Below are 27,368 nucleotides of genomic sequence, written 5' to 3' on the forward strand. Positions count from 1 at the left end.
CCCCGCCCCCGCCGCGCGCGAGGGCTGACGGGAGCGGGAAGGCGGGGCCCAGGGGGGCGGCCGCCATTGGCCGACGTGTCCCGGCGGCGCGGCGGCTCATTGGCGGGCTCTCCAGAGGTCACGAGCGCGGCGGCGTTTCCGGGGTGGGATCTGCGCGAGTAGCACCGAGCAGCGCCGAGCACCGGGGCGGGCCCCGCCCCCCCCGCGGCTCCCCGGGCCCCGCTCCCCGCGGCCCCGGAGGTGCGTGCGGGGCGTGCTGAGGTGCCGCTTCGCCGCCGGGAGCGGGACGGGGCTGCCCGCGGTCGTGCCACCCGCCCCGGCCCGTGCCCGCCCCGGCCTGCCGAGCGGCCGCGGGGTCGGGCGGAGGCTCCTCGCAGGACGGCGGCGCGGGGTCGGTCAGTCCCGTGCCCCCGTCGCCTCCGGGAGGGCGGGCAGCGCCCTCGGAAGGGCGCCTCGCCGGCGCCGCCCTCCCTCCCCGTGCGTCTCCCCGCCGGTTGTTCAGCCCCACGGCGGCTGCCGGCGCGGCCCAGGCGCTCCCTTCCCCTGAGCGGTGGCACCCGCCGCGCCTCCGGGCGCTGTCCCTTCTTTGTGCGAGAGACCGCGAACGGGGACCCCCCCGGCTTGAGGCGGTCGGGGGCGGTGGCCGGTGCCTCGGCCGTTGGCGTTGCGCACCGACACGCTCGAAGATCAGCGGCGGGGTACCGTGCTGGGCTGCCACAGGCCGCGGGCGGGCGCTGGGTTGCACGTTTGCTCCGGGGGTGGTGGCTTCTACGGGTCGGGGTGGGCGCAGGCACCGGGTGAGGTACCGGTCGTGCTGCTCCTCGGGGGACGCCGGGCATGAGCGCGGCATCGTCACCCCGCCTTCGGCGGCTGCGCCCGCGCCGCCACCGCGTTCGATCGGACGCCACGCACCAAATCGCTTTGTGGTTAGGGGCTGAATTCCTTAATTACATTCTCATTACAAGTTCTTGATGCCAGATGTTCGCTTTCGCTTTCAGAAGAGGCTGCGTTAATCAGAAACTCCTCTTGGAAGGTATTTACGCAAACCACGGTTTCTGCGTCGCTGCCCCAGTGGGACAGCAAAGGGATCACGCAGGTTACGTTCCCGACTGGCCCACGAGCGCCCTGCTTGGAGCTGAGGATCCGCCGTCCCCAGGGGAGGGCTGCCGAGCGTGGCTTCTCTGGCAGGCCCGGGTCATCTCCGCTGTGTAAGGAGGGCACATCCAGACGGGCTGCGCTCCCGCTCGGCCCTGGGACGGGTCGCTTGCTCCTGACCAGGCTGTGTTGGTTGTGCCTGGTTTTTTTCCTAAGATTCTTTTCCTCTCTGTTTCAAATGCTGATTGCATAATACCAAGAGGCTTTTGTGCTGTTTTCATTTACAGGGTCTCTTCTAAACAGCCAAACCCTTGGCTCTCCAAACGAGGATGGTCGTTCTCACTGGATAACCCTCCTGCCTTTGTCCTGCTGGGCTTGGGGAAGCGGCAGAAGTAAGTGCGGGCATGTTTGACTGTGCCGTGCAGACGAGCAGCCACGCGAGGCTCGGTTCCTGTGCTTGAGACGGCGCTACTGGTGCCCGTCCTCCTGTCTGGCTGCGGCAGTGCCTCCAGCCCCGGCGAGGCCATTGTATCTCCTCCTGACAGTCGCTGTGTTCCCACCTGTTACATTTGTGCTCTCCAGCACTAAGGTAACTCCAAAAGTACTGGTAGATCCTCTTACTCAAACCCAGCCGCCCGTGCCTGAGCTCAGCCCAACCCTCCTGCAGAACAGGAACGCTTGTTGTGTATCTGTATTTCGTACCACACATCTAGCGCCAGAGCCCCTTCGTGGCATCAAGGTGAACCCAATGCTGTGGTATCCCCTAGGGAAGAATCCCGCTCACGGAGCGGATCTTCACAGCAAGTACAAATGGGGACAGATGCGCGGCTCCCCGCCCAGACCGGGTGGCCAAGGTGCCCTGGTGTGGGTGGCAGCCACCTGCACAGCTGCGTCACTGCGTTTTGGTTTGGTTGCTGAGGATGGGGAGCTCCTGAGGCAGCAGCTCTCAAACAATTTCTACCAGTGACCTCATCGGTAATTGCTCTGTTTTTTTAACCTCCCCCCCTCTTCCAGGAGCGTGGCCCATAACTGTGATTGCTTGTTTGGCATTTGCAATTCCACTTGAGTCGCACATTTGGCAGCCTTAAGGATTGTTCTCATGTGCTGAAGCTGCCAGGAGTCCCCCAGGAAGAAAAATCTCTTTGCTGGGCTCAGCAGTGATGAAGGAGTGGCTCAGGAGCACGTGTCCGACTTCACTGTTAAATAACAGCATGAGAGAGATTTATTCTGAGCCTGTTAAGCTGGTCCTGTGTTCTACTTAGGCTTAGTCTTTTTATCTCTACCCATCTTCTTCCTTCATAAGACCTACTAAACCAGTCAAAAGAAAGGTTGTTGGGGTTTTTTTGTCCTCCCTTCCATTAAGCTTCTTGTCATCCTTCACTGAAAACACTGCAAATAAGTGTTTGCCTCTCTCTGGTGCCTCTGAGTGAGTAGATGAGAGGGGAAATACTTTTTTTTAATTTCCTAAATATAGTTGGCTGTTACTGCTTCCTTGACAGCCTTGAATGTCATCCAGGTCAAAGATCCAGCGCTGGGGAGGAAGTTAAATCCTTTCTGTGTCATCCTGACCTTTTTCTATTTGAACACAACAGCGTGGACTATCAACCTATTTCAGGGAGGGACATGAAAAGTATTTGGTGAAAGAAAGTTAACAGTGGGGGAAGGGGGAATGATTTCAGTTGGGGGTTGTTCTGCTCTTTCTCTAGGTGACACTTTTGTGATGAGGATGTTTAACCCGCTTGGCTTTGTTACCCTGGGATGGCTTTTGCTCCTTGCAACTTAATTGTAATACTTAAGAGAAAAAAAAAAAACAAACTGTAGTTAATTGTTGAGCACCTTTATCCTTCACTAAAGGTTGTGAGCTCTCAAATCCTAAAATAAAACAAATACTTTGGTGCTGAGGAGGAAAGAGAACATTGCATGAGGGCAGGGAAATTAGGCCGCTTAGGGAACGTGCTTTCAGGCCTATTTCTGTCACAGCAAACTGAAAGGACACTAACTTTGGGGAAAGAGCTCTGTGACCCTTTGGTCCTTGCTCTGATACTCTGTCTAACTCTGGAGATGACATCTGCGTCAGCCGCTCGCCTGCTTTTGCAACCTATGGGTAACCGTATTCATCTCCTTACTTCAGCTGAGCTCCCCTGAAGCTCTATAGCAACTGTCTCATGATGGAAGGAACCATTATGTCAGCCATAAGGGCAAAAATATCTGGTCTGTGTTAAAGTGGGTGCAGTTCTCTGCTGATTCAGCTCCTATCAGGATGTAAAGATGGGAATCTATTTTGAATAGATTAGACAATGTGTGAGTTATGACTGCTACGTCACACATCAGGGTAAATCCTGTGTGACCAGTCAAGTGCCAACATCACAGAGGCCAAGAGAATAAAACTTCAGAAGAACTTTGATTAGAAGAACCTTTACTTTAAGCTTGGCTCATGTTTTAGTTAATGTCATGTATTAACATTTTGAAGAGAGATGGTTTTGGCAAACAAAGCAGCCATTTAGAAAGGCAACCATTTGGAAAGCCAGCAAGGAGTACAGCTGATGCTCTTGGTACTGCAGCAGAAACCTCCCTAACTCTGCCCACAATCTCATTTTTCTTAAATAAAACTACTTTCAAGCCATCCGTGTAGTTTGTTGTTGTTGTTGTTAAGGGACAACTCCATCTTAAAATGAGCCCTTCTGCCTGTGATGCCATTAAGGAATAAAAGACTGGGCTTACACCTGCTTTATAGTGAGGTGGTTGCTCACAGCTCTATGAGATGTGATTAAATAATAAGGCTAACCTAATGCAACAGCTCACTTGCACCAAAATCAGCATTCTTCTGAAGGTTTAACTCCTCGATGCAGCCCGCTGTGTAATCAGCTGAGTTGCAGCATCAGCCCAGCGAAGCACCGGGACCACACACTGGGGCCCAGGACAGGCAGAGCCAGCAAACCAGGAGGTGATTTAGCTCTCGTGCTACGCCGTGCCCTTGGCCTGCGCAGGCAGCAGTATTTTTGGACCCCTCAAAGCTCTGAGCTGCTCTTGTGGGTGGTAAGTCTATTTATATGGTTCCCTGCAGGTCCTTATGCCTATGTGAATAGTAAGTCCGTGGAGCTTTAGGCCTCCTGCATCCCTAGAGGAGGATGCTTTCTGAGGGTAGTGGTCCCCTGCTGCTGGGTAAATGCCTCGTATCAGTGTTCTAGGCGTGAACTCATGACAGTCCTGGTCTAATTACTGTTTTTATTATTCCTAATGACAGGCTTTAGGTTTCTAGCCTGCTTATGGATTTCAGGGGTGTGGAGTGACAGTTGCTCGCTCGGAGCTTACTGACCTCCAGTCTGCGGGGTTTGGAGATGACTTCAGCCACCTCCCGCACACAGATGGATTCCTGGGCTTCTCCTGAGCTCTGCACGCTTCAGCAGCTCTCCAGGGAGCGCACTCCCGTGGAGCAATCTGCTCATTCGTGGCCTTTGAGTCACAAACAAGCTATTTCCCTCCTCCCGCTCTACCCCTGCAAGCTAAGCTGAGAGGTACCCGTGTCACTCTGACAGAGCGTTGCTCCTCCTTGCCTGCGTTTACTTTGCTTTTCTAGCGATTCGTAAGCCGTGACTGGCAGACGGTTCAGTCTGCTGCTGCTGTATGGCTGATTCCCTGTGATCCCCTGCCTATAGCCATCTGTCACCTACCTGTCTTAAAGTTAAACTCTCTGGTCATTAGAGGTGACTCAGAGATAAAAGTTTGTACCCCAGCACTGTGTCCCAGTTATGCCTTAAGCCTCTCGGCTGCCTCGCCACGGGGCTGGGGTGCCCTCCATGTCCCCAGGGAGGAGCGGTTTAAGTAAGTGCCATGCTCTCCTGTGTGCACCGAGAGAAGCAGGTAGGGAAGCGGGTCTGGCAACGGCAGCAGGAAGCACTGGAACTCGCAGTGATCTCAAGCTGTTCCTGGAGGAATAGGTGTGATGGGTTTGGACTGGCTCATATAAAAAGGCTATCTGCTGAACAGATCTTTCCCTGGTGAGGAGTTTCACTGTGCTTGAGGGACAGACGTGTGGTCTTTTAAGCATGTTCCTGAGCCTAGGCCTTTCCGGGATACTTGGCCTTGCTGTGCTGAAGGGAAGCATCTATCCCTTGACCTTGACTTGTCATCTGCAAAGAAGTAATCTAAAAAAAACCAGCTGGTACGTGACAGAGATGCACACTGCTGAAGGGTGCTGGAACGCTCTGCGGCCTCCCAGCTAGCGCCGAGCTGTGCGTTTTTGTCCTGCCACAGAGGAGCCCTGGCGTGCACTGCCAGGTGGGTAACAGAGCAATTTTTCATCTTTTAAAAAGTCTGAATTTACCTTCTAGCAGCTTCAGCTCTACGTTTAGTCCTTTGATTCATTATTGATGTGAAGTCTGTGGATGGCACGGCGGCCGCCTAATTGCAGGTATCCATTCACTCGGTTTGCAAAGTGCTGTGTTGAAATGAGTCTGAGCTAAGCTGGGGGGGCTGATGGCATTTGGCAAGGAGCTTCCTGAGCCTCGGGGGGCAAGAGCAAGGGTGGCAAGACTGTCTTACAGGGAGCATGAAAATAGGAGATGTGAGTTCTGAGACGTAGCAGAGCTGAGGGCCGTGTTGGCTGTGGAAACTGATTTCTCTTGGCCTGAAAAATACAAGGATGGGGCTGCTAATGCTGCTTCCTGTTCCTAACCTGCTCAGGAGATAAACCAGAGATTTCAGACTCCAATCCAGCACCTTTCCCCAGTAGTAAATACACGTGGCATTACTGAGTGATGTCATGGCTGGAACACATCCCAGCGAGGCCAAGCCTGGATCAGGTTATATCTGTCTTCTCAGAATATTGGCTTACTCCCAAAGGAGCATATTGCCAGTCCAAGGGCAGTGACTGAAGCCACCTTTCCCAAGGTCGTCTCTCGCACACACAGAGAGGACAGCACTTGCTTCCGCATACGCAGCGCAGCCTGAGCCGCCCACGCAAAAGTCACAGTGCAGCCATGGCGGTTGCTGGCTGCACGTAGCGCAAAACCTCTTGACTCTCCTTCCCGGCGTCACGTTGTGTTGGCACCAGCGAGGACCCCCAGCCCTCTTTCCTGGTGTTTCATCATCTGGTTGCCTTTGAGGCACGGTGTGAAAGGAGGAATACGAATCACGTCAACTCCAGCTATGTGGTGCGTCTGTAAATAACCAGTCCTCCTAGTTTGGTACTGTTTTGTCACATCGAGGCTTGCATCTTCTGGGTGGGAGCATCGCAGCGAGAGCCCAGCTGCCCTACGGACCTGAAACGCTGCTTGTTGGAGTCAGTGAACCCACCCAGACTCAGCTGGGTGGTCGTCTGGGCTGGAGTTTGGACCTGTTCATCTTTCATTGCCCTCCATCGTTAAATGGGTGCAAGTTTGTCTTCACTGAAGCTGGAGCAAAGCTGTAAGGCAGGCACGATGAAACCCATTTGGCTCTCTGTCAGGTCAGCCTGGCGGAAGTCAGTAAAGTCCCGTCTAAGCAAACTGCACTGCTTCACTTCTCATCGGGCTGTAATTCTATTTCAATGATGCAACTCTTTAAAAATAGATCAGGCCTAATTAGCAGCAGGTCCAATCACAAAATCGATGGAAGCGAGGTGTGACATGCCTTGAGTGAGGGGGAAGTAGGAATGTGCATGGCGCTGGTACCCTGCAATGGTTGGGGGCACTGGGGGGCCCCACGGCCCCTTGATTCCTGACGTGCTTTGCCGTGGTTGCTGTATCCCACGTTTCTCCACTGGAAATGCTGCACCTCTCTGCTCTGTGCTTATGCGAGAGGGAGCCTCCCCCATCAGTCAGCATTTCCAAACGAGTTGTTTCCTCCTCCAAACACAGCTGGAGTGTAAATAACCCCCACCATGGATCTCTCTGCAGGGTGGGTGAAGACGTGACACTCGTCTCTCTGGCAGCCACCTGGCCAAGGAAGGTGTCATGCATGGGCTGGCACGGAACAGAGGGCTTGTGCTCTGCCCGTGTTTGTGCTGAGCCAGAGCTTTTTCTGCTGTCCTTCCCTGGCCCAGTCACTTAGGGCCACTGCAGCTCCGCAGCACCCATCTCACCTCTAGCTTTGTGTGTGCCCGTCAGGCCTGGGCTCCTTGCAGCCTCGAAGGGGCCAGCCTTGGGTTTCGCAGCCTCCAGTCTTGGCCAGGACAAGGGACAGATTCCTCCCCAGGCTGAGCACGTGCGGATGACCCTCTCTTTACAGACAGCGAGCGTGCCAGGAGAAGAGCCCACTGGCCAGTGTGGAGCGGAGGCCGGTAGCAATGCGGGCCACACAGCATCTCTCTGGGCAGCTCGGCCTCTCCGGCCGTGCCCGGTGGGATCTGTGGGGTGGAGGAGCCGCTGGTGTCTCTGCAACCGGCTGTCACATCCCCACTGCGACACTGCAAGCTATGACCAGCCAATATGGATTAATTGCAACCAGTTTAATTTTGTGTCTGTAAATTAAGCTGTTTGACGATTGAGCCAGAGATACAAAGAGACTTCCAGGAGTGAGGAGGACATTAACATGCTAATAGACCTTGCTGGTAGAAGGTTTACTTAGACACATCCCAGGGGGCAGATGACAATTAACATCCTAAGAGACTCTTCTAGAAAGAGGATGCTAATTCAGACCCGCTGGGAAGGGAGAGAATTATTTATTATTATTTTATGTAGCCCTGCAAGCTCCCATTCAAGAATGCCTGAGATACTTTAGGACAGGTAAGTTAGGAGAACTAACAGCGATGATACCTAAAAGTTGTCCTGGAGACACCTGAGGGGAGAAACATGGACAGGAGGGAGGGAGAAAAAGCTGCAGAAACCATCGTGGTCAGCAAGACAGGAGAGGAGAAAGAAACATGGCTTCTTGAAGGCACATCAAAGGAAGCGGGCAGGAGAGATCAGACCTGCAGGCCTGGCAAACAGAATATTCATTTCAGTAGAGCAAGGAGGGTGTAACTGTGGCGGGAGGGAGGTGGTTTGCTCTGAAATGCCTTCCTGCCCCAAAGACATACTCAGCAGAGGACATCGAGCCCACCCACTCCACTGCACACAACTAGTGCAAAATAGGAAGAGATTACACAAGATTTAGGATCAGGGACTTAAAATACAAGGACCTTTGTGATATCTGTACATAGGGAACTTAACGCTACTCATATCCTTGACACGCTCTGGTGTAATGCTTGAGGGGAGGTTTCCACCACTGTTAGAACCCTGCACGTGCACCAACAGAACACTTTTAAATGCAGACTATCAGTCGCGTTGTAGCTTGGCTACTGCGAGTTGTCAAACACATTGTAATGCCTTTGCCACAGACGATAGATCACAGGAGCCAGCTAACCTGCCTGACAAAGCAAACATATACATGTATATATATTTGTTCACTCATTTTATTTCTGAGCGTACTTGTTAATCCATCATGCTCAGCTGCAGATACGAAATGCTGTTTTCTATCAGAGCTAATTCGTACCTTGAGCTGTCAGAAGGGGAGTCTTCCTCAGCAACAGCCGCAAAGGGAGGGAGCTGGTCTCTTTCCTCTCTGTTGAATCTAAGATTGCAGAGGCTGTTTCCTTCTTCTTTTCCCAGCCGTTACAATTATGTGGGACATGACATTAAGAGTGATAAAAATCCCAGAGCAGGGCTAGTCGTGTACTCACACCACCAGGCTCTGCACCGCCTGCTTGCCTAGTGCCAGGTCTCCCTGCCAGCCGTGCCTCCACAGTGACGGCGGGTGGCCGCAGCCTCTCTCCTGTGCCTGCAGGAACCTGCTTGCTCCTCCCAGATGTTTGTTCTCCTCCTGCCTAAATCTGTTGGGGAGGCCTGGCCGAGGCTGGGCTGGGCACGGCACGGGGACCTGCCTGCACTGCAGGGCCTGGACGAGGCCTGGTTGTGGGGGCCTGACTCGGTTGTGGGAACCGTCTGCTCCAGGGGACTTGGCCAGGCAGACCTTGGCCTGGGGCTCGTCCGCAGATGGCAGCCTGCCTTGGGGGGCTGGCCGGGCTGGGCTGCGGGGGCCCTGGCCAAGGCCAGGCTGCAGGATCCTGGCCGGGCTGCGCTGGGCCCTGGCCAAGGCAGAGCCGTGGGACGTGCCTGGCCGAGGCCGGGCTGCGGGAATCTTGGCTGGGCGGGCCCTGGGCCTGGCCAAGGCCGGGCTGCGGGGCCCCTGGCTGCGCCGGGGCTTGGCCGAGGCTCGGCGGCGGGGCCGGGCCGGGCCTCAGGAGCGGGGCCGGCGGCCGCCGAGCGCCGGGATCCCCCGTTGCCGCGGTAACCGCGCGGGCCGGCCCGGCAGCCCCCGCGCGGCGGCAGCCGGGGGGCGGGGCCAAGGGGCGCCCTCGGCCCCGCCCTGCCGCCGACGGTTGCGCCCGCCATCTTGAGGCATGGCAGTCCCGCCGCTGCCGGCCCTTTTCCAAGATGGCCGCTCGCTCTTCACCGGGCACTTCCGTCCCCGCTGAGGCCTCCGGCTCCCGGCGCGGCGGCGAGCGTAGCGGCCCGCTGGCGCGGCCCTCCCCTCAGCGGCCCCTCGGCGCTCGCTAGCTGCCGCCGCCCCTCGGAGGCCTGCAGGCGGAGCGGAACGGGTCATGGCGCTGCTGCGGCTGCTGCTGCTCCGGGGGCGCTGTGGCTGCTGGCAGCGGCCTGCCCCGCCGCCCGCCCCGGCCTGGGCCCGGGCTCGCCCGCGGCCCGGCGGCGGTCCCCTCGGCGCGGGACGTGGCCTGCAGGTAACGGGGCGGCGGTGGGGCGGGGCCTCGCCTCCCCCGTGCGCGGCGGAGAGCGCGGTGCCGAGCACCGCGGGGGGCTGCCGGGCTCACCGGGCGGGGAGGCCCCGCGACGTGCGGGCCCCGCCCCGCCGTGCTGGCTCACCCCCGTGCCGCCGCCTCACGGAGCCCCTCGCCTCGGCTCCTCAGCGGCGTTCCCGAGCCGCCCCGGGCGCTGACCGGCTCCGTGCACCCCGCGACAGGCAGCGTCCCCGCGGGGAGGGCCCGGCCCGGCGGGGTGCTCTGCCTGCGCGGCCGGGAGCACCAGAGGAGAGAACGGCGCGGGGGGGAGCCGGGTGAGCCCCTGTTGTGTCTAAAGGAGCGCCTGCTTCGAGACAGGGCTTTCCTGAGGAGGTTTCTCAGGTTAGCCCAGCCCAAAGGTCTGCCACAGTGCTGTGTAACAGTAGCGTGGGGGAGATACCGTGTGAAGGGAACACCTAGGCCATCATAAGCAAGAAAATGTTGATTAAAGGCTTTTTTCTAACATCGCTTGTGCTGGCTCTTTCTATCACTGGGCATATACGCACCCACCATGTTGGTGTAGGCCACAGATGTGTTTTCCCCATCTTGCAGTGCTGCTGATACCGCAGGGCTTTCCAACGCAGACCTTCATGCAGAAGGCAAGGTTCTTGTTTAAGCTAGGCCTCCAAGACCGTTTTGTGTTTTTCTTCGGTGCGGCGAAGAAGCACCTGCAGTCCAAGTAGGCGATGGAGGAAGAACAATTGTGGGACTGTTTTGTGAATCGTGCCAGGTTTTTCTGTGATCAGTTTAAACTAGTCTAAGCTGTTCTGTTCTAGAAAGTATCGATCCCAAGAGGTTACCCTCTCGGGCCAGCATAAACAGTCACGTTGCTGCCCAGCACACGAGGAAGAAAGGGGGAAGGATTTCAGCCTAGTCAGTGTCCCTGTCTGGCTCGCTGCACCGAAATTTGTGCCTGTGCAGCAGAGGGGTGGTGAGACAGGAATCGCCCATCGGAGAAGGGGCAAGACTTGCATTCAGTGAGAGTATTGGTAAATGTTAGTTCAGATGTTGTGAAGTTGCCTTTAAATGTGAATATCAACTGCAGGATGACTGCTGAATTACCACGTTGTCCTTACTGCCGTGCAGCAGGGTTGCAAAGTAGTAGTCCTTAAGTTTTCCTGTTGTGGGAGGGTATCTTTACATTTCAAGAAATGACTTCTAACATATCTTTAGAATGAAGAACAGAGATACAGGGAGGGAAAAGATAACATTTTCCAAGTGTTTTGAGCGTATATTTCTATTTATACATGTGCTTTCTTTAAACTGGGTTATAAACAACATCTTCAAAGTCACATGGCAAGTCCATGGCACAACCAGGACTAATTCAGGTCTCCCAGCTGCTGGTCCTGCAACTTACCCACAATATTTTCACGTTTAGAAGTCTTAGTCTCACAGCATACAAAAAGGTTAAGCAGTCACGATACTTTCCCAACAGTTGTCTTTTTTTTTTTTTTCCTTCTTTATCTTCCTCCTCAGAGCCTTCTGTCACAAACACTTTCCCCCACACATCAAGGTCTCAGTGGACTCCTGCTGAAACAACACATAATTCGAGATCCAGTCAGGCTTTGGAATCTCTTAGGTGAGTCCTGAAGAGCAACTGTACAGACAGAGGAGAAGAGGTCTTATATAGTAAGAGTATTGACTTTTCCTCCACTGCCTGCGTTCCTGAAACTGAGATAAAGCTGTTCTATTCTTGACTTTGGGAGCTGTGTGTCTTTTACAGGGGGTTCTAAGTTTTTGTTTGGTGACAGGGATGAACAATGGCACCTTTCCACAAGGAGCTCAGCGTGATTAAGTAAGCACTTGAGTCATTAGACCTAAAAGCTAATTTAAAAACTGCAGACTTTAAAGTAGAGAATCTTTCTCTGCCTCATTAGCAAAGCCTAAGACGAAAATGTCATTCACCTTTGTCAGAAATCACATCATGTGACCTTGCTGAAAGCCTTGCATTGGAACAAGTTAAAAGTGCATGTTAGAAAATGTGATCTGAATTCTTAGAGCAAAAGCACAGAAAGGTAAAACAAAGGCAATTATTCTTCTTGCTACCCTCTTCAAATTGGAAAGACGAGTTAGCTGATGCCTTTGAGATTTGAACAAAACTGGTCGTGGCTATTCTGGCCAGTGTGGGCCTGGTGAGCTTGGGCTGCTTGACCTTTAAGAGGTTTTGTTGTTTTTTTTTAAGTTAAAATAAAAATATATGCATAATCTTCCAAATGGCAGTGCATCCTCTAGTAGAACTAGCAGTGGACAAGCAGTCCAGTTTCTGGACTCTTTCCGGAGTCTTCATGAAAGACCATAGGAAATGGAAGCTGCCGTCCTCAAGTCAGTTGTCTTCCTTCTGAACTTTTTGCATTCTCCTGGTGGAGAAAGCCTTTACTTATTGTTTTGTAGCAGCAACTGTGAGTCTTGCTGTTTGTAGCCTTACGTTCTTGGCTTTTATCAGAAAGTCCTAACAGCGTTTACTGAGAAACCTGCATTTAACTCTAGCACATATATTGCCTTTAATAAGCATTTACAGTCCCTAGGGTGAGGCTGTTCTTAACTGACCATACCAGTGTTAACTATGGTTTTATGCCTTGGGAAATGTATACATGTTTCAGCACTGAAGAAATTTCTCCAAATAATTTTCTTTGCTCCATTAAAATAATATCTGAACAAAGCCATATTTTGATTGGGTTGTCAAAAAATATATATAATATAAGGAAACTGAAGGAGTCTGTCCCTCCCATTACTCCCTCTGGCAAGGCTGTCCCATTTCCTTGGCACACGAAGCTGTGTGCTCGGGCGGATGTGGAGCTTAGCTTTGTGTGCATTTGGAGCTCATGTGTATTTCTGTCATCCTTGGTCCCCTCTCTCCCTGTCTCCTGAGGTGTTTTGGTAGTAACTACTTAACTCTGCTTGCCTGCAGGTAGCACTTACTATTTTACTACTTCAAGCTCTCAAGGGAGCAACCAGAAGAATGGAGGATTCAAAAAGAAATCTCCGCAGGAGGACGAGGGTATGTATGTGTCAAAAAGATATTTAATGAAACAAACTGTGTGTGTGTGAGGGGTAGGGGTGGACAGCATGGAAGATCTACCTTAACGCTTCTGTCTCTGGGTACTGTGATCCTGTACCTGTCACTTACCACCTCGACAAGCCCGTGGCTAAGAACAAGTTTGAAGGGGTATTTTGGCTTAGATGATGGAATACTAAGGCTTAAGACGGATCGTGAAACTGATTCTCTTTCTGTGCTGCTTTGCATCCTGTACAAATAATTTCATTGATGTTTGCCTTAGTTTTGCCGCTTTTCAAAGGGGAACAGTAGTATTTACTGAGTTTTGATTTGGAGGTTTTGTTGTAGAGCATTTTGACTTAATAAAGAATTGAATTCAGTTAATGCAAGTTTAAGCTGGATTCTGAGGTTTTTTCTTATTTCATTTAGCTTCATTGTGGATGTGTCTTTACTTCTAGTGATTTACAGAGCTCTAAGTTAAAAACAGATTCCTTAAAGAGTTCTTAGCTGTGTTACTAATGCCACTTGCTCAGAATTTTTCTTTTTTTTTTTTTTAAATCAGTCTTCCTAGATACTGGTTTTTGCATGTCTTATACTGCCTAAGCCCCAGGCATCCGGCAGTACAGGACTCTTTGAAAATGAGTTTTATCTCACTAAATGTGTTCTGGAACCTAGGGATCTATGTGGCGTGCCAGATTATGTTGAGAAGTTGAGGAGTGCCCTCTCTGTACCTTAATCTTAAGGGGGTGAGGAGTTTAATGACACTAATGGGGGGTGGGGGTGCAGGGGAATAACTTTTGTGTACTAGACAAAAACCTTGCGTGACTTCTGACAGACAGTGTTCTGATCCTTGTAGGAGGCACTGTTATCTTCTACCAGTAGGTTTTCACCAAACGCTTTTCAAATACGAGTGGATTTGTGGGTGTCCCTTCAAGTCTTGGTAGTATTGTCAACTTTCTGCTATTTGTAGGTTGACAACAGCTGCATTCCATTTAAAAAGTGTAATTTGACTCTTCCACTTCTGTAAAGAAAATTCTTTGCTTGTTTGTGAGTACGTGCTCTTTCCCTCCAGCCTCCCAAGAACTGAAGTGCATGTGGAGATTTTCTAGGCTCTGGATGAGGCATGTTTTCAGGCTCTGTGATGTAGATTTTTGGCTGTGAAGTCCCGCTGATGGCATGTCCTGTATCTACGGGCCTAGTGGGGCAGTTTTAAAGATGTTGGAAGTGGCCCAGGTGAAGGTCTCATTCCTCTGTCTTGTCAGTAAATGCTTACGGGAGCATAACAAAGACCTGATAATTTTCTTCATTTTATTACATTAGTTTGATGCTTGCAGAGGCTGGTGATGTCTTAAGAGAGTTTATGTGTCTATCTTTTGTGCTGCTTGTTTCCTGTACCCTTGAGGGAGGGATAAACCTTCTGTAGATGGTGGGCTCCAGACCTTCGTACTGTGAGTTGGAAGGCACTTAGCATTATGTTTAAGTCACACAGAATGTAACATAATTTTATAAATTATATGATAAACTTTTACCTAGGAGTCATCAGATAATGTCATAGCTTGGCTTTGCCTCTGTTGTGCTTAAACACAATGGTAGAATCCTCTTGGACTAACTAACTTTTAAAGTAAAAGCAGTCAGCTGCTGATGACTTTTAGCCTGACTTGTGTCATTGCATGCGATCTCTTTAAGGCGAGAGCAGTGGCTTTGCCTGTCGGATCCATTTAAGTGGGCTGAAGTCTTCGATGGGATGCAAGTGCAGGTATCGCAGAATCCTTGTTAAGGAAGTCAGAGCTTAGAGGCTGGGGCCCTTAGTGTTTGCAAGGCCATGCAGGGTGACAGTGAGCACAGCGCCTTGAAGTATTGCAGCTGTTAAAATTAGTAAACAGCAACATGCCATGTTCAGTGGCCTCTTTTCTCCTGTGATTAATGGATAGCTTGACTTAGGAAGGTAAAATGCTACCCTGTGTCTCCAGGGGAATACTCATCTCTGCAGTAATTATTAAAAAGAACTCTTCAAACTGTCACTGCAGCCCTTGCAAGATTTTAATCGGAGAGTTCAGATTTGGGGTTAATGGCGAATCATTGCTTCATGGAGGCTTTTTTAAGACTAGAAAGCTGGAAGTATTCCCACAGCTGTTGCTTGCAAGTGCCACATCCAGTTACTGGTTCTGAATATTGTGGGGTAGCTTATGGTGCAATATGAATGTAATACTGTAAAGACAGTCATACTTTGCATAAGCTTAGAAATAGATTTATTTTGTCCTTAATTAAATGCAGAGTAGAGGAAAGCTTTGTGTTGTCTTCTAGCTTTCTAGAAATTATGTTTTTTCCTGAAATTATTCAGCTGTAGGGTAAAGGTCCTAGACAAGCCTAATTCCTAGAAACTGGAGAAGTTGTTTGTGTCAAGGTATCCAATGGCCAGCTTTTACCCTGTGGTGATCTTTTTGTGATCGTATCCTCAGTTATGTGTGCTTCAGAACATATTACATGCCTCCTCACTTTGTCTGAAATTTAATACAGAGAAGTGTTTTAGCAATAGTTGACTCTGATGTCTCCAAGGAACTTGCATGGTCATAGACGGACTTTCTTTCTGTCGGTACTCACTTTTCTAGAATCGTTTCTTTTATCTATAGAATTTTTTTTATTTAGAACTTGCTCAGCTTTTCAGGATATTGCCCAGACTAAGGTCTCTATCGTACTATATTTTAATTTTCTTTAATAAGACTGTAGTGGCTGTCATCCTGCACCTTTGTGATGAATTGCTTTGTTCTAATAAAGCTGGATCTAGCAGATAACACAGAAGTGAGGAGATGGCATTGAAGAACAAAGTGGATGGGCTGGACGCAGTGTCTGAGCTTGTCGCTGTCTTTTGGAATTATGACCTTATCTGAAAAGCTGCATTGTTTCTATTTAGGATCAAGCCTTTCCTGTTAAATGTGGAGCAGAGCTAGGAAACGAGTGAAAAATGATGCCGCGTATCTGAAGGACAGAGTACTTTTTTTAGCATCTGACTGGGTCATATGTTTGTCCCTTGGTTTTGTTGCAGTGTGTGTAGGGTCTAATTGGTGGCTAGTGATAAATGCTAGTGTCAGAACATTTGTTATGAATTTGCAAATAAATCTAATCTGGGCTGCAGCAGGCAGATGCACTAGCAGTCCAGTGGCGCAGAATTAATTTATTTCTGGGTGTAGAGCAGTATTTATGTATGCCATGTTGCTGTTGATGTTAAATTGTATATCAAGAACAAGTGCTAAATTATATATCGAGAACATCCACATATGACTGGAAAGAGGAGGAGATATTTGTTGTCATTTTAACAACTCAAACGCTAGCTAGCAGTTGACATTGAACTGTGCTGTGGCAGTCCTTTGCAGACCACAGAATTTTAAATTTGCCTACGCGGTGCAAAAAATGTTGTGAGTCTGAAAAAAAGGTTTGGTGGCAAATACTTGAAGTAAACCATCCCTTTTTGTCATGTCATCACTTCAGTGTGTCACTAGTACAGTAAAGGTGGGGGAAAGCACATCTCGCATGGGAATCCCTCTTTGATACAGATCCTTAGGGTGGACAAAGTTATCAAGCCTTTTTAAACAAAGTTAGTCGTGTAGCATGGGAGAATATCTGTGCAATTTTGTTAAGACAGTGAGATTGATTTGCAGTGTATTTATATGCATAGGTAAGCTGCATGTCATGTCTCCTGTGCTATTTCCGATTTACTGCAAATGCAGATATTTTCTTAGGTAGTAGAAATGTTGTTGGTCTCGTGATACAGGATGCCAGCAGATCAGGATCTCACCAGGAAGCAATTATGTTTTATAATACTGTGCTATGTCATTTACCAGTGACACTACGGCTGGATTTACTCCTAATATTTTCTGGTGTATATGTTAGCAACAGCCTGAAGACTAGGCAGTGCAGAAGGATGTTGTATAGAAGTGGGCTATAGTCATCCTTGAGTTTGATTTTTAGCAACAAGGGTCCGATGGCTTTATTTGGCCTATATCCATATTAGGCCAGCCAAGTGAGATAGTTGTTCATTTTAGAACAGAATGTCATTTGGTGGGGTTGTAATGGGTCTAGTGGACTACGACCATCTGAAGTCTCCTGGACCGGGATTAGACTGCCTTAAAACAGGAAATGCTGATCAGAGCTCTTCAAAATATGTCCGAGATTGCTGTCTATCTTTATCCACAATCAATAACTTCTGGAAGTGAGGGGCTTTCTTTGGCTCGCTGATGCTTCAATTCCTCCTCTTGCTGAAGCAACAATTAAAGCGAAAGAGGTGATTCTCCATCATCTTCTCTGCGTACACAGCGCCGCACTGCATGGCTTTGGGGGCATTGGGGAACAGCTGAATATAGCTGCAGCAATGTGATGCAAGCATATTTTTTTTGCTGGCTAGCAGGATGCAAAATTTGCCTCCTTCCAGCCAACCGTTAAGTTTACATCTGAGTGCTTGTGCTTTTATAACCAGGCTTTTGACCTGGTGCTGTTCCATGGGTACAGCTGAGGCCCTGTGGTCTGACAGTCTAGAGGCCAGAAAGGTCTGGGAATGTCATGCGATCCAAAAAACTGACTCACTTGTGTAACCTTGGGCAAGTCACACAACCTCCTTTGAGCCATGCCAGAAAACTGCCTGTGCAATGCAAGTTAGGTACTGCTTCTGAGTCTAGTCCTTCAGGAGAAACCAAACATGCAACAAAAAAACCCAAAAGGTACTGCTGTGTTAATATTTGTCATTTAATTGTCCCTTCTTTGAGTCAGAAAGCTCCACAATTACATGCTCATATCTTTCTTCTCCGGTATCTTTTTTTCTAAAGAGGATGAGAAACGCAAGAGGGAAAATCAGATGCATCTTGAACGCTTACGGGCACTCCTCATCATAACGTTCATAGTGCTGATGTTTCGATTCACGGTCAGCGAGAACAGAGAAGGGACCAACATTTCCTGGAACTACTTTGTGAATGAGATGCTGGCAAAGGGGGAGGTCCAGAGAATCGAAGTGGTGCCAGAGAGCGATATTGTGGAAGTTTATCTGCACCCAGGAGGAACTCCGCATGGGCAAGTTGTGAGTGACTTTCTACAATTGGAATGAATTATCTTAGTTTATACTGTTGAAAAGAACTGAATTAATTGATATATATGTTCGGTAAAACTCTAGCTGGTAAATTCGCTCTTCAGTAATTTTTCTCTTTCCTGTATTTGAAGTTCAGGGGACTTCTGTTATTCATATCAACCTGGAAACTAACACTTTTATTTTAAATTGTAAAAATAATTCATAATGGCCTGGAAGAAAATCTTACGTACGTCTAAAAAGCTGGAAAAATTCAATAGTTTTTTCTTACTGCTCGGTCTGATATGTGAGAAGGTGTCTAGAAGATTGTAAACTCTTATTATTAGATCTTGTTTCAAAAATTTTCTCCTATTTGGCTTTTAGTTTCATGTTCTGTCAAACTCTATCAGACTTGCTTCCTAAATCTTCCAAAATGGAAACAAAGCAGAGTTTGATCACATGCTTACTTGCAGGAGTTGCTGCTAAGAATCATTACAGACTGGCTTGAGAGATTAAAATACTGTTCTTGGGTACATCCCATTTTGTTCGGTGACTTATGATCCATTTGCAAACTGCTGAATGAAATTCATTTCTGACAAAGATACAGGAACAGGATCCAAGAAGTCTGAGTGGAGCACAAGACACCTCCTTCCCAATGATGTAGTTTTCCATATATAGTACAAAATTTTGTCTGAGCCCAAGGTATCAATATAACTGGGTTTATAATACTAACTCCATCCTTCAGCTTGCCTACGAAGTTGTTGCATCTGCTTGTTTCTAGAGAGCTGAGACTTAGTTCTTGACTTTTATGCTTTCATAAGGTGCTGAAAAGACTAGAGATGTTCCTAAGTTCATTTGGAGCCCTAGTGTCAGTCATCTGCTCATGGGTTCATTGATGCAGTATCAAAGGATGTAACATAAGGCTAACTTCTGTCTGACTTGTGCACTTCTGCTCATTGCTGTATCCTTATACTACAGTACTTATATGCTGCTTTTGATTGCATGTCCCCAGAACGTTACCCTGTTGTACACAATGCGGGTGGCGAACATTGACAAATTTGAAGAGAAGCTGAGAGCTGCAGAGGATGAGCTGAATATTGATGAGAAAGAGAGAATCCCTGTTTCCTACAAACATCCTGGCTTTTATGGAAAGTATGATATAAATTTGTGCTTACTGTTGATCTTATATTGGTGACAACATCCCTCACTTGGAGAGGAAAGTGCCCTTCAACTAAGTGTTGTTATTATAAATATAGAACAAAAAAGTGGTCCCAGTTTTGGAGCACTTACCCCATCTTTCAGAAATAGGCATGCTCTAGGTATACCTTAACATTTCAAAAGTGAGGGTCCCAAGGAGGCATCTGGAACTGCAGCATGCAGCAGACCAAAATGTTTCGGGTCAGTGTCAGCAAGTCCGAGGAAAGTCTGTGTCAGTTGCTGTGCATTCGTGCACAGCTGAGCACTTTTTGTCCTTATAATCAATTATTCAAGTGCAGAGTGAGATAGAAATCCTGACTCAACAAGTGATGTTACACCCTGGTCTGTGGAGAATGCTGGTGATGCAGTAAGCGTTCCCCCATTAAAATGCTTCGAGGAAGGCCTGTGGTGGTTGTTCAGTCTGTAAAAATAAACACCTAGTTTTGGCCTGCTTCTCCACCAGCTGTAGATCAGAGGACAGCCTGTGCTGGTGCTCGCTCCAGCTGTGAGCCACATACTGAGCAGAGCAGCTTTGATGCTAGCACACAAAACCTCAGTGAGAGGAGTACTTCTATTAAACTTACAGCCCTTTTCTGTTACCTGAGACCAAGATCCTTTGCCTAAAAAAAAAAAAAGCTTAAATTCTGAAATAGCTAAATGAGCAAGAAGAGGGAAGATCTGCCAAAGACTGTAGAGCACCGGCTAGATTTTCTTCTGTGCTTTCATATGATGTAGTAATGTTTTATGGTCGTTTGCTGCTGTGGTGGCTTATTTGCCCTTCTGTTAAGACTGGCAGCTTGTTTTTGCAAAACGGGATTTATGGGGTCCAGAGTCCAAAACAGACCTGTGAAGCTCGCTTGCTGGGCTTGAGCAAGTCCACCTCCATCACTGACAGCCGTTACGCTGGTGTGGAAAGATGCTTTCCGTAAGTGTGGGGAGAGACTCCAGTGTTTGAAGAGCTCTCAACTAATTGCTTATTCTAAAGTACTAACAGAGAGATGTAGTGCAGAAGTCCTGTCTGCTAAGTAAAGAAATCGGGATCCCTGACAACCAGGAAAGATAGCATCATGCTGCTACAGTTATCTGGTGAGATGGGTCACCTACTTGTGCACCATGCAGAGCACATCATCTGCTTTTAGTAGCTCATAGGGTTTGGAGCACAGTGGCTTTCCCGCTGTAGATGGGGATGGCCAGTATGTGTAATTCTTCCTCCCAGACACCTTACCAAAATGTGAAACAACGTCATGTTCGTATATGAATGGGTACCTAGACTGGATTTTGTCTAGTTACTTGTCCTCTGAATAACACTTGCACATTTTTAATACATGGTTTATACGAAGATAAACTTTTTTAATTGATCGTGCAGTATGAGACCTTTAGTTGAAATGCAGAACTTGCCAATTTTTTCAAACTTGTGTATAACAGGGAGAGTGGACTCGGCAGTTAGTCAGCCACCAACACAAGCTGCTTCCCCTGCCCCTGAAAAGAGGTGATTTTTTTCTAAGAGATATTATAGGGCCTAAAGTCTCTCAGGAGAGTTGATGAATGTCTGGAGAATTCAGAGTCTCATTCTGGAGTTTGAATCTGTGAAGTGCAGGGCACTTGCAGCTTGGATTCAGTTTAGTCTGAGATGGGGGCACTTGATGTGTTTCAGAATTAATCCTGTTTGCGTAGGTGACAAATTGAAGGTGACTTTCAGTTTCCAGTGTTGCCTAGGACCTCTCGCTGAGAAGAAGCAAAGGCAGCTGGGTATATAGCACATGCTGGTCCCCTTGCTTCAGTAAATCATCCCTCTGTGAGAGATGGAACACACATTCCTAGTTTAAAGATAAGACACAGAAGTGTGGCAAGACCAGACGATTTCACAGGCATGTGAAGCAGAACAGGGTCCCACAAATCTCTCAACCTGTCATCTGACATATGATCATTTTTCCTCCTATTGAAAGCATCCTTTGTTTAGAGCTCACAGGATATTTGTCCTCAGCGTGTTTGTCTTGTAACTGTATTAGGCCTGCAGTGTCATCTGCTCCTCATCTCCCTCCTAATGCAATTGGTATTGCTAAGGATCCAGAAAATCAATGATGTTGGTTGCTGTAGCACTTCCTTCTGACATAAAGGACTTCTGAGAGGCTTGACCAGGGAGGGCCGACCAGACTAGGTAGAGCAGCCTCTTAATGGGAGACCCACACTGGGATTTCTGCCAGGATTAGGGGAGCTGGAATCTCCCTAGTGTTGCCGGACGCAGGTCTTCTGCAGTGAGCTCCCTTTGGGTGGACTGCCAGCCCCACTGGATTCTGCTCTGGGTGTGATTTGACTGCCTGAAGGTCCTATTTGTTTTATAAGTAGGAATGCCTCTGAAGGGGATGGTGAGGTCGAATTTCTTCCACAGCTGTAAGCAGTATTTGCCAGTGTCCTCTGCTTGACTTTTTAGGTTATGCAATTGTTGGGGGGGTTGTTTTATATATATATATATATATATATATATATATATATATATATAAAAAAACCTGTAAAGGTTCCATTTTCTTAGTCATGTCTGCTCATTGCTGCACTTGTAGCCTAAATGTCAGGACCTTTAAAATACCAAAAATAGTTATGTTGAGTAATATTTACCAAGTTGTGGCCAAACACCTCAATTTGTACCTGTCTTGCTTTTGTCCTTTTAGTGATATCATTTCCCTGATAGTGACACTTGTGGCTGTGTCCATGTTGTGGAGCATCTTCCGCCTTATTAGGGTTGCAAGCCGAGTAGGAGGATTCAACGCCTTTGTGAGTATCCTGGATCTCGATGCTGTTTTGCGGCCTGTGGGTAGCCTTGTCTTCTGCTGGCCTAATCTCCTCCCCTTTCCCCAGCGAAGTCAATGCAGAATGAGAATTAACTGGTGCCAAGGGCTCTCCAGTCTTGACACATCTTGCATCTTTTCCTGTCCTGATCATCTGACTAGGTTGTACAGTAACTGGCCTTAGCTGAGGCCCTTTCTTTCCCCAATGGCAGGAAGGGCTGAGCTCAGTGAATTTGCAGTCCAGTTTGCTCTGCTATTTTCAAAGCTTGTTAATGAGTTGCAGCTGCAGATGGTGTTTTTCACTGGGTCCTGCCAATATGCCTCCCATACAGCCAGAAGTAGGAATTGCTGCTTTCTGCAAAATGAGTTCTCAATTTATAAAATATGTTCAGATTCTGGATTTCATTATGTGTTGGCCTGTTCTTCTCATGCCACATGCCTCACTTGCAACATCAGTCAAATCTCCTCCTCCCTTCTTCCACCCTTGCCTGGATCAGCTGATGAAACTCTGTAGAAATCAGCCTGGGGTGCACTACCATTGACCGCAGGGATTTGAGGATGAAATATGATGAATTCAGTCCCTTGTTAGATTTCCCACTCAGTCTCCTCTGCAGTTCTCTTCTGGCTTTGGGATTCTCTTCACACAAAGGGATGCAGCTGCTCAGAGGAGAAGAATATTTTAAAGAAGTGTTGAGTAATGAGGGCCTTGAGGACTAGATTCTGTCCTTGCATGAGTGGGGACAGCTCGGCCCTGCATGTTGAACTCTTCATTTGGATAAGCTGATGTTTCTGAGGCCTGAGAAGCTATAAACTTTCTTCTCAAAGAAAAAAAAATTCCTGAGTAGCTGTTTTCAGTCGAACATAATGAGCAGTTACAAGTAGGGCGTTTAACTAAATTCTTGTTTTGACTGTCACTGTGGCTTAACACACACAAGGAGACTGAAATGTGGTGTCTGTTACATTTGAGAACCTATAGTTCTGTCGCGGGTTGTGTTGCAGTAGAAACCAGTGGCAGCATCGGACAGTGGTGCAGTATCTGTTTATATGCATTTACAAGGCAGTATTGCTAATTATTTACCACTGACAGTTATTTACCATCAATACATATTCCTCAAAACTATACCTATCCCATGTGTATTAAGGATCAGAGGGCTTAGAAATCAGGGAGAAGATCCCAAATAAGGTTTTGAGCGTTCTGCATATTTTTAATAAGTATCGCTGCCTGGTCTACATGGAGTTTGTGCTGGATTGTGTTGGGACTGTTCCTGCAGGTTTATTCTGGCTCTTTCCAACAAAACATGGATAAATAAAGTTTGAGTCAACAATCCAGCTGTGATGTATTTCCAAAGCAAAAGTCAGTAAAACACCGATGCGTGGGCATTTTAGCGGTGTTTTTTAGGGGCGGCTTATACCTGTGCTGTGCTGTCTCCCAGAGTATAGCAAACAGCCTTTCCAGACTGTTGCCTTGTTCAGAGTCAGAGCACATCTTCAGTACTTGTGCTGCCTTCCACAGAACCAGTTGAAGATGGCTCGTTTCACTGTTGTGGATGGGAAATCTGGAAAAGGGATTGGCTTCAAGGATGTAGCGGGAATGCATGAGGCGAAAATGGAAGTCAAAGAATTTGTCGACTATTTAAAGGTATATAAAAGTAGAACAAAATAAGTGCTTGCTACCCGTCTTCTGGGATAGATGGCTGACTTGGGGAGGAGGGTATATTCTTCTCTTCATCCTTCATGATACTGAGCAGCCTCTGTTTAAATAAACTGACAGCTTTTTATGCTGTGATCAGCGTGACTCAATCTCTATATTTCCAGTTCCATAACAGAAATGCAGATGTAGCTGCTCCCATTAGCAGCTCGGAGTTGCTCAGGCTGAAAACAGTATCGGGAAGCTCTGAGAGGCCATATTCTTGTTCAGATGCTTCATGTGAGCTGTGGATCTGAGAGTTGTGTTGTTCTTGCAGAGTCCCGATCGCTACCTTCAGCTTGGGGCTAAAGTGCCCAAGGGTGCCTTGTTACTCGGACCGCCAGGCTGTGGGAAGACATTGCTGGCGAAGGCTGTGGCTACAGAAGCACAAGTGCCGTTTTTGGCCATGGCGGGCTCTGAGTTTGTGGAGGTGATAGGAGGTAAGCTTCTCGAGAGGAAAGGTGTGGAAGTTACTTGGTCTGTTGTGGAGTTGGAGGCTACTGGCTGGGCCTCTTGCAAAGGGCAGAGTTTTAGCCTGTCTTTGCAGGGGGAGGATGAGTTGGATATTTCTACTGAAAATATAAAAGGTTTTCAGTGATAGAGAGTGCTTAATTATGTACTACCTAAAATGCACGCCCTCTGAATTGCTAGTTGTTTATTTCTGACAGTGTGCAGCCGTGGTTCTTCACCTGAAAGCATTATCTCTGACTTCCCTGTACCTATTATTAAAGCCACTGACTGAGGCTTCCTTCCTTGTATGAGAATGCTGATGGATTTTCTGCTGCTCCCTGCTGATGGGGAACGTATGGCCTCTCTGTGCCTTGGGATTTCCATCTTTCTCCTTTTCTTCCTTCCTCCTAGATCTCTTGAGACCTGACAAGGGTCAGTGTGCAGGAAAATGCTGAATATTTCTGCTTCTGGCCTGTGGAAGGATCAGGAGTTCATGTTAGGAGCTGGGAGCAGAGCTCCTCTTGCACTAGCTGTAAGAGTCCCTGCAGTTTTGGGAGCTCAGTTTGGGAGCCAGCACACTCCAGGAGGAGCTGTGCCTAAGGACTAAACATATGAGTTTTGTGGCTATTTCTTCGTGCTGGGAGTGTTGAGAGGGGGACTGTCATATACTGAGGGTTTGTCAGGTGTCAGTGTCTCATTGGGGGCCAGTAATGCTGCTCTCCAGCTTTGCTAACAATTTTAGCTACAAGGCTTATTTCTTCTTCCCTTCCGCTATAGGTCTTGGAGCCGCCAGAGTTCGGAGCCTCTTCAGAGAAGCCCAGGCTCGCGCACCCTGTATCGTGTACATTGATGAAATTGATGCTGTGGGCAAGAAGCGCTCAACCAATATATCTGGTTTTGCCAATGCTGAGGAGGAGCAGACCTTAAACCAGCTGCTGGTGGAAATGGACGGTCAGTATTTCTCTCTGCCTTTCAGCAGCTGGGCCCTTATCAGCTCAGAGATCCGAGCTGTTGGCCTGTACGTCTTTTTCCTGCCTCAACTTGCCATGCCTCCTTAGTGTTCTCTTCTTGCTGAAGTAATTACCATTGCACTGAAACAAATCTCATTCCCCTCTTCCCAGGGACAAGGCTAGCTTGTGCTTCGCAGCCTGTTCAGGACTGAGCCCAGAACTACAGCTTGGTCATGTCCTTGCTAAAAGACAGCCTATATGACAAGTGGTAACTGTGTTTCGGACTGCTGCTTAGTGAAGGGGCTGTGGCCCTGAAAGTCAGGATGTGTTTTTCCTATGTGGACACCAGTGTGGCCTTGGCTGGCCTTGCTCTGGTTTCAGAGGTCATCGTATCACTCGCTTGAAGTGGGTCCTTTCTCTGTTCTTTCTCCCCTTCACCAGCCGCTGCACTGAGTACAGAGGAAAAGCAGCAGCTGCTGTTCAGCACAGGGACAGTTTGTGGAAGTTGTGTGCCCAGTACTTGCTTCACGCTGACCCAGGTTTTCCTGCAGAACCCTTAGGAATCTCCTCAAGCACCAGTCTGAGTCCACGTACCCCATCATTAGTCCTTGTTTCTAAAGGCACAGTAGCATCTCTCTTCATCTATCCCTGGAGAGTCAGGCGGGACTACTCTAGAGACGATGGTGCCTAAGGATGTAATTGGGCTTAGGACAGATCTCTGAGTATGTGCTGTGACTAAGTTGTGGAGATAACCCTCCTGAAACCTAGACATTTATATGTGTTATGCTTTTAAGGGTTTGGGGCTAAATCTAGTAAATTTTAAAACCCTGGAGCCAACTGGTTTTGTGACTGTACTGAAGACCCTGAGTCAGCAGAGAGCATAATATCACATCCAGAGTGAATTTGCACCAACGGCCGTGTGAGCATCCACCTGCTAATAAAATCAACAGAAAATGTGCATTAGAGATCATGGCTGGCAGAGGGCAGCAACCCCAAAGACTCTTACTGTAGTAAGTGGCTTCAGTTCGGGAGTATGTTTTCCCACTGGCAATTGGAGAAGAATTATTTACAGTACTGGGAAACCAAAAGAAAATGAATTGGCAGCAAGGGCACTGCTGTCTGTAGAGGGTAACGTTTAGGTCCAGCTGGCCGTTAAGTATTGTTGAATACTTGCTGTATTCCGTCTAAGACAGGTAGTGGTTTAAAGCCTGTTAAGGTTTGAAGTTTAGTTGTCCCAGAGGGACATAAGCAATGTAATATATCAATTGTCCCGTCCTTTGACTTACTCTCATGTTGTCTGCCTGATGATAGGATCCCTATCTAAACTGAGAGAGAGAAACTTCGCAAACAAGCACTTCTGGATGGTTTCTGGCTGTACTGCATCTGGAATCGGCCCTTTTCTCAGATGCTTTCACACAAGTGCCAAAAAGAATGATCCTTTGACTATTCTTAGTCATAACTCTGTCAGAGCCTGCAGCACTGACCCAACTTGCAATGTTTCTGTTGCTAAATCTTATTAATTCCAGAGCAGGGTAAGGAATAACGAACTACCTGCCCGTCAGGGAGTGTTTGTATCAGTCTGCTGTTTCGTGGGACAGAGCCACATTTTTCCCTTGACTGTAACTGTGACGCTTGTTGTGTCGTCACACTCTTCATATGAAAAATTAAAAGCTGTCCTGCACTAAAATCATCCCCCTTTCTCCAGACCCTGGGGGTTAAAACTGCTTGCTTTTTTACTGAATGTTTGCAGTGAAATGGGGATGCAGCCCTGCTGAAGTAGAACACGTCCTGCAGTTCAGCAGCAAGGCTGCCTTCTGGAGATCGCTCTGGAGTCAACCCTCGCTTTTCAAGGACAGAAGCTGGGACTTGTAAAAATGCTTTCAGCGAAGGGTGGATGTTCCTTCATACTGCATGCAAGATGATCTATAATTCTGGATCTCTACCCTTGCTGCAGAAAGAGGGGAAATTGTAAGCAGGAGCACAGCATGGTACAGACAGGGTAGAGTGGTCCTGCTGTACAGAGACTTCTCTCTGCTTCAGCACAGGTGCCATGAAGTTTTTGAAGGAGAGGAATGAGCTTTGAGGTCCTAAACAACCAGACAGAGGTCCTAACCTAGGAATGAGGTCCTAAACAACCAGACAGAAATCTGGTTATCAGAGGAGCACCTTTGAAACACATGCTACGTAGATACTAGAAATCACCTTAAATACGTGCGTGCAGTTCCCTGGGACTTTGCACATGCACTAACTTAGGCAACTTGGCCAAGCACGTAAATATACTTGGATGAACATAACTGTTTACAGCTGTATCTGTAGAGTAGATGGTCTCAACAGAAAAGGACAATAGTAACACGCAGAACAGCAATCCTGGCTTGGTTGGGTTTTTTTCTCCTGGTGTTGTAGGGT

General features: G+C 48.3%; 1 protein-coding gene and 1 long non-coding RNA gene across 3 annotated transcripts in view; both read left to right on the top strand.

The window, feature by feature from the left end:
• Positions 1 to 121: 121 nt before the first annotated feature.
• Positions 122 to 3,718, top strand: LOC140657141 (uncharacterized). Its single transcript, XR_012044227.1, has 3 exons — positions 122 to 698; positions 999 to 1,208; positions 1,383 to 3,718. It is a non-coding gene; the product is annotated as an uncharacterized lncRNA (long non-coding RNA).
• Positions 3,719 to 9,436: 5,718 nt separating this feature from the next.
• The window catches only part of SPG7 (SPG7 matrix AAA peptidase subunit, paraplegin), a 34,823-nt gene continuing 16,891 nt past the window's right edge, over positions 9,437 to 27,368 (top strand). For both annotated transcript variants that reach the window (XR_012044226.1, XM_072873745.1), the window contains exons 1-9: positions 9,437 to 9,793; positions 11,327 to 11,429; positions 12,759 to 12,848; positions 17,663 to 17,910; positions 18,908 to 19,047; positions 21,759 to 21,861; positions 23,389 to 23,514; positions 23,840 to 24,002; positions 24,790 to 24,963. Coding sequence is in view for 1 of the 2 variants with exons in the window: in XM_072873745.1 (XP_072729846.1) it covers positions 9,656 to 9,793; positions 11,327 to 11,429; positions 12,759 to 12,848; positions 17,663 to 17,910; positions 18,908 to 19,047; positions 21,759 to 21,861; positions 23,389 to 23,514; positions 23,840 to 24,002; positions 24,790 to 24,963 (1,285 nt within the window). In the remaining variant the exon portion in view is untranslated. The remainder of the gene's footprint in view (positions 9,794 to 11,326; positions 11,430 to 12,758; positions 12,849 to 17,662; positions 17,911 to 18,907; positions 19,048 to 21,758; positions 21,862 to 23,388; positions 23,515 to 23,839; positions 24,003 to 24,789; positions 24,964 to 27,368) is intronic.

The sequence above is a fragment of the Ciconia boyciana genome, chromosome 9, assembly GCF_034638445.1.
Source record: "Ciconia boyciana chromosome 9, ASM3463844v1, whole genome shotgun sequence".
In the NCBI taxonomy this organism is placed as follows: Eukaryota; Metazoa; Chordata; class Aves; order Ciconiiformes; family Ciconiidae; genus Ciconia; species Ciconia boyciana.